The sequence below is a fragment of the Rhinoderma darwinii genome, unplaced genomic scaffold (assembly GCF_050947455.1).
Source record: "Rhinoderma darwinii isolate aRhiDar2 unplaced genomic scaffold, aRhiDar2.hap1 Scaffold_4544, whole genome shotgun sequence".
Classification (NCBI taxonomy): domain Eukaryota; kingdom Metazoa; phylum Chordata; class Amphibia; order Anura; family Rhinodermatidae; genus Rhinoderma; species Rhinoderma darwinii.
In genome coordinates, this window is record NW_027463964.1 from 29,609 (window position 1) to 41,425 (window position 11,817).

At 51.8% G+C, this 11,817-nt stretch overlaps 1 protein-coding gene across 1 annotated transcript in view; it reads left to right on the top strand.

Annotated features, from left to right (window-relative positions):
* Positions 1-1,016, top strand: part of LOC142717123 (lymphocyte antigen 6E-like) — a 29,039-nt gene extending 28,023 nt beyond the window's left edge. The window contains exon 3 of the mRNA XM_075848729.1: positions 760-1,016. Coding sequence (XP_075704844.1) covers positions 760-968 — 209 coding nt within the window. The 3' untranslated portion in view covers positions 969-1,016. The remainder of the gene's footprint in view (positions 1-759) is intronic.
* The last annotated feature ends 10,801 nt before the right edge of the window (positions 1,017-11,817 follow it).

The following is an 11,817-nucleotide window of genomic DNA, read 5'->3' on the forward strand; positions in this document are numbered from 1 at the left end:
AGAGGCTCCATAGTGTGACTGCTCTTACAGTAGAGGTTCCATAGTGTGACTGCTCTTACAGTAGAGGTTCCATAGTGTGACTGCTCTTACAGTAGAGGCTCCATAGTGTGACTGCTCTTACAGTTGAGGTTCCATAGTGTGACTGCTCTTACAGTAGAGGTTCCATAGTGTAACTGATCTTACAGTAGAGGTTCTATAGTGTGACTGCTCTTACAGTAGAGGTTCCATAGTGTGACTGCTCCTACAGTAGAGGTTCCATAGTGTGACTGCTCTTACAGTAAAGGTTTCATAGTGTGACTGATCTTACAGTAGAGGCTCCATAGTGTGACTGATCTTACAGTAGAGGTTCCATAGTGTGACTGCTCTTACAGTAGAGGTTCCATAGTGTGACTGATCTTACAGTAGAGGCTCCATAGTGTGACTGCTCTTACAGTAGAGGCTCCATAGTGTGACTGCTCTTACAGTAGAGGTTCCATAGTGTGACTGATCTTACAGTAGAGGTTCCATAGTGTGACTGATCTTACAGTACAGGTTCCATAGTGTGACTGATCTTACAGTAGAGGCTCCATAGTGTGACTGATCTTACAGTAGAGGTTCCATAGTGTGACTGATCTTACAGTAGAGGTTTCATAGTGTGACTGCTCTTACAGTAGAGTTCCATAGTATGACTGCTCTTACAGTAGAGGTTCCATAGTGTGACTGCTCTTACAGTACAGCAGTTTGCTCATCTTCTCTCCGTCTTTTCTACTCCACCTGCAGGAAGCCTTTCATATTCCAGCATCACTAAGACTTGCTCCGCAAATTGCACGGCATCGGGAAGTAACATCGTCATAGTCTCAACGAGTGTGTCCTGCTGCAGCACCGACCTGTGTAACACCAGCGGAGCCGCCAGTGTGAAGTCCACCTACACCGTCCTCGCCGTGGCGCTGGGAGTCATCGGGTTTCTCCTGAAAAGCTCCTCGCTGTAACCACCAGATTATATGTGAATCCCAAAATACAGACTGCAATAAAATGCGTGATGGATGTAGTGGAGTTGTCAGGTGTTTGTCATGTGGGGGGGGGGGGATTTATATGGAAACTACACATGAATCTGGGGTATGGGAGGTGTACAACAGTGACCAGGAAAGATGTCGATAGTGTATAATAATTATTACAAAAAAAATAATAATAACAATTACAGGTGACCGGGCAGATCTAGCAGATAATAATAACACTTACAGGTGACCGGGCAGATCTAGCAGATAATAATAACACTTACAGGTGACCGAGGCAGATCTAGCAGTTAATAATAACACTTACAGGTGACCGGGGCAGATATTACAGATAATAATAACACTTACAGGTGACTGGGCAGATCTTACAGATAATAATAACACTTACATGTGACCGGGCAGATCTAGCAGTTAATAATAACACTTACAGGTGACTGGGCAGATCTTACAGATAATAATAACACTTACAGGTGACTGGGCAGATCTTACAGATAATAATAATACTTACAGGTGATCTAGCAGATAATAACACTCTGTGTGGGCAGTGGTGGAGAGAGGAGTGATTTGTGTGAGCTGCAGTGAGGACCACACCCAACATCAGAGAGCCAGGCGATCCACCTCTTCCTTGCCAGGGAGAGAGCCGGGTCCAAGGATGAGCCAGCCTGGGATGCCCCAGGACCCTGCTTCCCGGACCAGGTCGGGGGGAGGCAGCGGAAACCAGCAATCGGCCTGTGGCATACAGCAGTTCCAGGGAGGCAACTCCGTCACCTACCTCCGATCCGAAGAAGGTAATACGGGGCCGCGAGGCCCAGAGAAGAAGCAATGCCCATAAAGTGTAGCCGCGCCGGGAAGTTTGGGGAGTGCAGAAGCCGGAGGAGCCACTTGCGGTCTTTTGGTCGCGTATCGCCAGCTGCCTCCTCAGATACGAGGACGCGTCGAAGAAACTGTGTGGGGTCCGGGAGGAGCTGAGGGGACAGAGAGCCAAAGCTAATGTCACAAGCCGGGGACGCATAGCGGCGATAACTGCCCAGATTGTGGTACTAAAAGAGGACATTAGCTTGCTGGAAAGCGGCGCCAGGAACTACTGGAGGGCGGTGGGCCTTTCAGGGAGAAACTTGGAGGAAAAGAGTCAGGGACAGGGGAACGAAGAGGAAGCTAATACCTCGATCCTGACCCCGGAGGACAGCCAACTCTCAACCACACAGCACAGCGGGATCCCGGCAGAACAAGTGGCGCTGCCACCGAGTACTTGATCCACGGGGTCATCAGGAGATGAGGGCCGGAGGCTGGCGGACAGCGGGCAAGGAGGGCCGCTGACGGAGGTCATCCGCCAAATAGAGTCGCCAGCCCAGGTGTAATGTCGGGGTAGGGAAACAGACAAGTGGGCCCTAATCTACCCGCCACTCAGTCCCTGCCTACTTGCAATGACCCGCCCTAGGCGACGGGGTACAACTGGGCGACGGTCCCTACACTTAATAGGTGCACGACAGACAAACAGACAAGGGTACAAAGAAGCCAGGGAAATGGGGAAGTTGCCCACGGGAACACCGTGAGCAACAAGCGAGGTGAACGAGCCGAGTCAAACCAGGAGATGAGCGAGGTGCAAAAACGCAGAGCAGAAGAGTGGTCAGAAAAGCCAAGGTCAATCACAAGCAGAGGGTCAGTAGTTCAAGAAGCTGCAGCAGGGCCAGGAAACCAGCAGAGAAGAATCACAAGCAAAGGAGGAACAGGAAAGGCAGGTATAAATAGACAAAGGGCGGGAGCTAGCTCCGTCTGGCCAGGCTGTGATAGCCTCTCCCACTCCTAAGCCTGCCATCCTGAGTGGTGGAAGATGAGGTCAGTCTCACAGACATAGAAGCAGGTGCAGACTGACCTATGGGCGTTGACACAGAAGTTGTGTCTGGCAGATCCTTTACAGTACCCCCACTTTTATGAGGGGCCACCGGACCCTTTCTAGGTGGACCTGGTTTATTGGGGAAACGAAGGTGGAACCTCCTGACCAATACCCCAGCGTGAACATCCCGGGCGGGTACCCAAGTCCTCTCCTCAGGCCCGTATCCCCTCCAATGGACCAGGTACTGGAGGGAGCCTTGGACCATCCTGCTGTCCACAATCTTGGCCACCTCGAATTCTACCCCCTCAGGGGTGAGAACAGGGACCGGAGGTTTCCTCGAAGGAGCCAAGGACGGGGAGCAGCGTTTCAGGAGGGAGGCATGAAACACGTCGTGTATTCGAAAAGATGGGGGCAACTCCAGTCGAAAGGAGACAGGGTTAAGGACTTCAATGACCTTGTTTGGCCCTATAAACCGGGGAGCAAACTTCTTGGACGGGACTTTAAGGCGCAAATTTTTTGACGATAGCCACACCAGATCCCCGACCACAAACAAGGGGTTAGCAGAACGTCTTCTATCTGCCTGAGTCTTTTGTATGCTCTGGGACGCCTCTAGGTTCTTCTGAACCTGGGCCCAGACAGTGCACAGTTCCCGATGAACGACCTCTACCTCGGGATTGTTGGAACTACCAGGTGAAACGGAGGAGAACCGTGGATTAAACCCAAAATTACAGAAAAAGGGGGAGACCCCTGACGAGTTACTGACCCGGTTATTAAGGGAAAATTCGGCGAGGGGAATGAATGAGACCCAATCATATTGACAGTCAGAGATAAAACACCTTAAATATTGTTCTAGAGACTGATTAGTCCTCTCGGTTTGGCCATTAGTTTCAGGATGGAAGGCCGAGGAGAAGGACAGATCAATCTCCAACTTTTTACAGAAGGCTCTCCAAAACAATGAAACAAATTATACCCCTCTGTCCGAAACAATATTGACAGGGACCCCATGGAGACGCAGAATGTGTTTGACAAACAAGGTAGCTAACGTCTTAGCATTGGGTAATTTCTTGAGGGGCACAAAGTGGCACATCTTACTGAACGGTCTACTACAACCCACACCACCGACTTGTCTTGAGATGGAGGCAAATCGGTGATAAAATCCATGGAGATATGGGTCCAAGGTCTCTGGGGAATGGGCAAAGAACATAGTAAGCCCGCTGGTCGGGACCTGGGAGTCTTGGACCTAGCACAAACTTCACAAGTGGCGACGTAGGCCTTAACGTCTTTAGGCAACCCAGGCCACCAATAGTTTCTGGCAATGAGGTGCTTGGTACCCAGGATGCCTGGATGACAGATAGTGCGGAGTCATGATTTTCCCTAAGTACCCTTAGCCGGAATTGCAGGGGAACAAACAGCTTGTTCTCAGGAAGGTTCCAGGGAGCTGAACCTTGATCAGCAGCAATTTCAGAGACTAAATCAGAATCAATAGAGGAAATGATTATACCTGGAGGCAAAACACAAGCAGGATCTTCCTCCGAAGGAGGGCTGGCCATGAAGCTACGCGACAGTGCATCAGCCTTAATATTTTTAGACCCAGCCCTATAGGTGACCAAAAAGTTGAATCTGGTAAAAAATAACGCCCATCGAGCTTGTCTTGGGTTTAGCATCCGGGCAGATTCTAGGAAAACCAGAATCTTGTGGTCGGTAAGGACCGTTACCTGGTGCCTAGCCCCCTCCAGGAAGTGGCGCCACTCTTCAAATGCCCATTTAATGGCTAAGAGTTCGCGGTTGCCAATATCATAGTTACTCTCAGTGGGCGAAAACTTCCTCGAGAAGTAGGCACAGGGGCGGAGATTGGTTAGGGACCTGGTACCCTGGGACAAGACAGCCCCCACTCCCACCTCGGATGCGTCAACCTCCACGATAAATGGCTCCATTTGGTTGGGCTGAACCAGCACTGGGGCCGAGATAAAGCACTTCTTAAGGACCTCAAAATCCTGGACAGCCTCAGGAGGCCAGGGGAGGAGATCAGCACCTTTGTGAGTGAGATCCGTAAGAGGCTTAGCGATGACCGAGAAGTTAGCAATTAATCTCCTGTAATAATTAGCGAACCCCAGGAAACACTGTAACGCCTTCAGGGAGGCAGGTTGGACCCATTCAGCCACAGCCTGGACCTTGGTGGGGTCTATGCGGAATTCATGAGGAGTGAGGATTTGACCCAAAAACGGTATCTCCTGCACCCCAAACACACATTTTTCGGTCTTAGCAAACAGTTTGTTTTCCCGAAGGGCCTTGAGAACCTTCCTGACATGCTCAATTTGGGAGGACCAGTCCTTGGAAAACACCAGTATGTCATCAAGGTACACTACAAGAAATACCGCCAGGTAATCTCTTAAGACCTCATTTCTGAAATTCTGGAAGACCGCGGGAGCATTACACAACCCAAAGGGCATGATGAGGTATTCGAAATGACCTTCAGGCGTGTTAAACGCAGTCTTCCACTCATCCCCCTCTTTGATGCGGATAAGGTTATACGCCCCCCGTAGATCAAACTTAGAGAACCATTGGGCCTCCTGAACCTGATTGAAGTGATCAGGAATCAAAGGAAAGGGATACTGGTTCCTTACAGTGACCTTATTCAGGTTACGGTAGTCAATGCATGGCTTAAGACCACCATCCTTCTTCCCTACGAAGAAGAAGCCAGCACCTACCGGAGAAGTAGAGAGGCGAATGTAACCCTTGGCCAGGCATTCCTGGATATACTCTCTCATGGCTTCACGTTCGGGACAAGAGAGATTAAATATCCTACCCTTAGGAAGCTTAGCTCCTGGTACCAAATCGATTGCGCAATTGTATTCTCTATGAGGAGGTAACACTTCGGAGGCCTCTTTAGAGAAAACATCAGCGAAGTCCTATACAAACTCAGGTAGCGTGTTCACCTCCTCAGGGGGAGAAATAGAATTAACAGAAAAACATGACGTCATGCATTCATTACCCCATATGGTAAGATCCCCAGTATTCCAGTCAAACGTGGGATTATGCAACTGCAACCAGGGAAGGCCTAAAACCAAATCGGACGATAATCCCTGCATCAACAGTACAGAGCACTGCTCCAAATGCATGGAGCCAACAAGGAGTTCAAAAACAGGGGTATGCTGTGTAAAATAACCATTAGCAAGAGGAGTGGAGTCGATACCCACTACCGGGACAGGTTTAGGCAAATCAATCAATGGCATAGCTAGAGACATAGCAAATTCCACAGACATAATATTAGCAGAAGACCCTGAATCCACGAAGGCACTGCCGGTAGCAGACCTACCACCAAAAGAGACCTGAAAGCGAAGCAAGATTTTATTACGTTTCATATTTACGGGAAATACCTGTGCGCCCAAGTGACCTCCCCGATGATCACTTAGGTGCGGAAGTTTTCCGGCTTCTTATTCTTACGCCTAGGACAGGTGTTCACTTGATGCTTGTCATCCCCACAATAGAAGCAGAGACCATTCTTCCTGCGGAGCTCTCTACGTTGTTGGGGGGACACGGAGGCCCCGAGTTGCATAGGTACCTCAGAGTCTTCCGTGGAAGAACGAAGCAACGGAACCTCGGGAGGCATCATAGGGGAGCCAGAGGAGAAGGCACAAAAACGTTCGTCGTCGTTCGTTGAGACGTCGGTCAAGTCGTATCGCTAAAGCCATAACCTGATCTAGGGAGTCAGAAGAGGGATAGCTAACTAGCAGGTCTTTCAGGGCGTTCGACAGACCCAACCTAAACTGGCACCTTAAGGCAGGGTCAGTCTCGTCATAAATGAGCCCGAAAGCAGAAAAGAAAAGATCAACGGAGGAAAGTTCAGGGGCGTCAGGAGCCAAGGAGAAAGCCCATTCTTGGGGCCCGTCCTGGAGCCGGGACATAATTATACCCACCCGCTGGCTCTCAGAACCAGAGGAGTGGGGCTTTAAGCGAAAATAGAGCCTACAACTCTCCCAAAAGGAGAAAAAAGTCTTCCGGTCCCCTGAGAACCGGTCAGGCAACTTGAGGTGGGGTTCAAGAGGTGAGGTGAGGGGCACTACCAGGGTAGCATCAGGCTGGTTGTCCCTCTGAGCCAGGGCCTGGACCTGTAGGGAGAGGCCCTGCATTTGCTGAGCCAGGCTCTCAAGAGGGTCCATAGTACTGTGAGGGACCAGGGTAGACTAGGTATATGGGCTTGTGATTATGTAATGACAGGGATAGGGAAACAGACAAGTGGGCCCTAATCTACCCGCCACTCAGTCCCTGCCTACTTGCAACGACCCGCCCTAGGCGACGGGGTACAACTGGGCGACGGTCCCTACACTCAATAGGTGCACGACAGATAAACAGACAAGGGTACAAAGAAGCCAGGGAAATGGGGAAGTTGCCCACGGGAACACCGTGAGCTACAAGCGAAGTGAACGAGCCGAGTCAAACCAGGAGATGAGCGAGGTACAAAAATGCAGAGCAGAAGAGTGGTCAGAAAAGCCAAGGTCAAAAACAAGCAGAGGGTCAGTAGTTCAAGAAGCTGCAGCAGGGCCAGGAAACCAACAGAGAAGAATCACAGGCAAAGGAGGAACAGGAAAGGCAGGTATAAATAGACAGAGGGCGGGAGCTAGCTCCGTCTGGCCAGGCTGAGATAGGCTCTCCCACTCCTAAGCCTGCCATCCTGGGTGGTGGAAGATGGAGTCAGTCTCACAGACATAGAAGCAGGTGCAGACTGATTACCTATGGGCGTCGACACAGAAGTTGTGTCTGGCAGATCCTTTACACCAGGACTTCCAGGGCTTCTCGTTTGGAGAGGACCTTGGACCTGATGTGAGGGTCCTAACCAAAGGGGGAAACACAGAACCGGCCGAGGAGGTGAGGCTGGTATATTGCCCCCTGTCGGCGGCTATGGCTGAGGAGCTGCACTGATGTGTGCACGGAGCAGGAGTTCGGGGAAATTAAACCAAGGAATAAGGTGCTGACCCTGCTTGTAGTAGCAGAAGAGGCAGTAAGGGAGCGGCCGAGAGGCCAGACAGGGTGGAAGAAGTGATTCCCAGAGCCGGGAGGGAATCACCGACAAATGATGGTCGGTCCCCGGGCAGAGCAAAACCTGTGGCGCTGACATCCCCGGCTGCTGGAAAGAAGGTCCAGGTCGGCAGCGGTGCCGGGAAGGCCCGTGGTGAGGTGGGCTCAGCCAGGGAGGAAGGTGTCTGTGGGGAGCCGGGAGCCCAGAGCTGCTCCCTGGGTGAAAGGAGCGGCCGGAGTGAAGAGGAAGAAGCACCCGCCCCGGCACTTCCGGTTACTGTCCTAGAAGTCTGTGGCAGTGGCGGGGGTACCGGACGTATAAACAAAGAAGGGAAAATTCAAATTACAGGGGTTGAAGAAACGGAAAGAATGGACTTTGTGGAAGGCCCTACACAAAAGAAATAAAGGACACTGAAGGAGAAAAACCCCTCAGTGAAGCTGAGAGTGGCAGAGGGCAGGGTGACAAGTCTCCTAATGAGGGTATGATTTTACCCGTATCCCAAGGAAGAATGCATCTGCCGTCACTCAATGAGGCAGTGGGGGGAAATATAAAAATAAAAATATGGTAGCCCTTAAAACCCCTAGCCTAGCCCAGCCCGGTGTGGTGATATAAATGGGGGGCTAAATGTGGGCAGTGGGGAAGGTGCGGGGGAGCCAGGTATGGAAATAGAGGTGCAAGGGGCGGTGGAGGAGGTAGGTGATAGGCATGTGTAGGTGGTGGGGTGGAACGGGAGACTGGTCTGGCAGGCACAACCACTCTCCATACTGCACCAGTTACGGCGGGAGTTGAGGCTGGCACGAGGAACTACGCCAGCGTAGCAAGAGGGCCAGGGGCACCCCTTTTGTCACTGGGCTCTGGGGACGGCCTATTGCTGTAACAAATCGGGGTAGGGAGACGGACCGGTGAGCCCTAATCTACCCGCAACTAAGTCCCTGCCTACTTGCATGGCCCATCCTAAGTGACGGCGTACAACTGGTCGACGGTCCCTACGCTCAATAAGTGAAAGACAGACAACACAAGACAAGGGCACACAGAAGCAAAGGGGGAAGTAGGGGCAGTTGCCCACGGAACACCGTGAGCAACAGGCAGAGGTGAACGAGCCGAGTCAAACCAGGAGAGTACATAGTAGCAAAATCAGAGCAGGAGAAGAGTCAGTCAAGCCAGGGTCAAATTGTAACAGCGGTCAATAATGTAAATAGCAGGAATCGCAGAGCCAGGAAACAAGACAATTACAGGCAAGGAGCAACTGCAAGTGAGGGTATAAATAGACCAAGGGCGGGAGCAGAACCGTCAGGCCAGGCTGAGAAAGGTTCTCCCTCTCCTCAGCCTACCAGCCTGAGTGGTAACAGATCGCGTCACTCCAGCAGACCTAGGAACAGATGAAGGCTGATTAACCCCGGGCGTCGACACAGAAACTGTGTCTGGCAAATCCATTGCAATTGCAGCGGCTGTCACGAAGGATGTGTGGACCCACTGGGCCGTACCGCCTTTGCGGTAAGGCAGCTGGCCAACAGGGCGCAGGTGAATGTCTATAGTTCTATAGGTACCTGTAGCAGCTCAGACAGCAGCAGGGCAGGCTCGGCTGGAACTAGGTAACATGCGGACGTCAGGCGAGGTGAAGCAGGTCAGACGTGGATACAGCAAGACACGACTTTGGCACAGCTCAGTGCTAGACCAGGAATGTATGGATTGCTAGGAACAGGAACTGTAACAGGTAATACACTAGGAGCCCATCACATAGACAAACTAGGGAACAACAACAACGCTCAGGCATAGAAGCAGGGGGCTGGACCCCTCTTGTAGTCCAGGGTACTCACGGGTCAAAGTTCGTCAAGAGGTCCGGTGCGCGTGCTGAGGATCCGCTGAGGATCCGGCTGAGGTGAGTGGACACGAGCGCTGGTGTATCCTGAGGAGGAGGCTGGGGCCAGCGCTTGCCGATTTGTGGCTTCAGCTGTCAGCAGGGGAACGGAGCTGACAGCCCGCAGCCACGGACATTACAGCGGCGTCTCCTAGAGGCCTTAAAAAAAGGGGAGAGATCAATAATAGTAGAGGGTAGATAGGTGGACTTGGGCTTCTGGATCGAAAAACATGGTCTTGGGTCTTTCTAAGAGGAAAGGGGAGGAGAAACCTTATGGTCCCTCCCGACAGCCTGGCAGGGGACCCGTAGGAAGGTTGCCTGTCTCAAGTGGAGGGGTAAGGATGCATGCCCAACAAGATCTAGGGTTGGGGAGCTTCTCCTTGGGATGGGGTTCAGGGCAAATTACATCTTTGTCCTGATCCACACCTACGGGACCCCTGAGTTCGATATTAGCTTTGCTCGCCCAGAGGGGTTTGAGCTCTTTTTGGGGAACTATGAGCTAGTAAAGAACGGGCCTGGATTGAAAGACTTTGCTGTTAAGGCTATGAACCGCCAAAGCGAGGTCAAGAGGGGGACGGTGATGACCAGAAATGAGTCACTCTCTTGCTTTGACATCATGACCTGGCTCGGGCGCTTTGGCGAGGTCATGGAGATGCCCAAAAAGAACCGGGATGACCACAGCATTTGGATTTGGGCCTGGACGTTTATGGTCAAACTAAAACGTTCAGGTCACTGAGTTTCCCACATCCCTTCCTCGGCCTTCCTGGGAAGGGACAGAATCTTGGCCTTCTACCAGGGTTAGCCAAAGCTTTGTCACAGGTGCGGTGACCCCACACACTTCAGTGCCAACTGCAATGTGCAGAAGTGCACGCTGTGTGGGGAAATAGGCCATCTCGCCGCATCTTGTGCGCGGATTCACTGCCACCTGTGTGGTGACTTCGGTCACCCATTCAGCCGGTGTCCTCGGTCCTTTTCCAACGCAGTTTCAGCCCTAGCGCATTGGGTTAGCAGTGAGGCTGACCCCGCTGGGGAGGGGACTGGCGGAGGGGAGGGGCCAAGGTCCAAAACATCTGTCCAGCTGAGAAGAACTGAAAAGCGGAGGATGGAAAGGGAGCAGGGGAATCCCCAGGAATCTGTGGTGAACCCTGTCCCTGCCCACCTAGCAGCTGAGGCCCCTGAGCACAGCGAGCTGGATGAGGAGGTCAGGAGGATAAACACAGACGCCCCATCCTCAGATCGCTCTCATCAGGACAGTGTGGATGAGGGCGGGAGGGAGTGCCTAGAACAACAACGGAAACTGTGGAAAAAGAAGAAAGCTCAAGGGAATGTAAGATCTTCCCTCTCGCCAGACCAAGTGCCGGTGGAAAGCAAAGCCGTCTCCCCTCTTTTTGATCTTTCCAACTGGTTCAGGGCTTTGGAGGACATCCCGGCCTTCTCACAGGTGGGAGAGGCAGGAGGCCCTGGGCCGGAGGAAGAAGGGGCGGAAATGCAATAAGTCTTCACAGGGATTCTGGTTCACTGGAGGGGAGATCGGCCCGGAGACCAGAGACGAAAGGGATGCTCAGGAGAGTGGTGAGTGGGACGTGGTAAGGGGGATGGATATAACGCAAAAATCTCTCAAACGAAGCATGGCGTCCTCTTCCTCAGAGGCTGATGGGGATAGGAGGGAGAAGAAGAATGCCGTCCAATCCAATCACCAATGATGGCTGTACTCTCCCCATTGACGTTAGCGTCCATCAATGTGGCTAGCATTAAGTCGGATACGGCTAGATTCACGCCCTTTGATTTTCTCAGCCGATTTAAGGCTGACATTTTATTTTTGCAAGAGACCCGACTGTCAGATCTGACAGCAATATTTAAAGCCAAGAGGGAATGGAGATCTGAGCCCTAGTACTGGTCTCTTACGGCCGAGCCGTATAGTGGGGTGGCGGTTCTTTTTACCGCACCAGTAGTATGCTGGCGGGTTATTGAATTGGAAATGGGAAGGTGTTCGATTCTTGACGTCCTCATGAAGAAACAGGAACTCCGCCTGATCAATGTTTACGGTCCTCAGGCTAAGTGGGACAGGAAGTGTCTCTTTATGAGGATCAAGCCATATCTCTTCACAAGTCGGCAG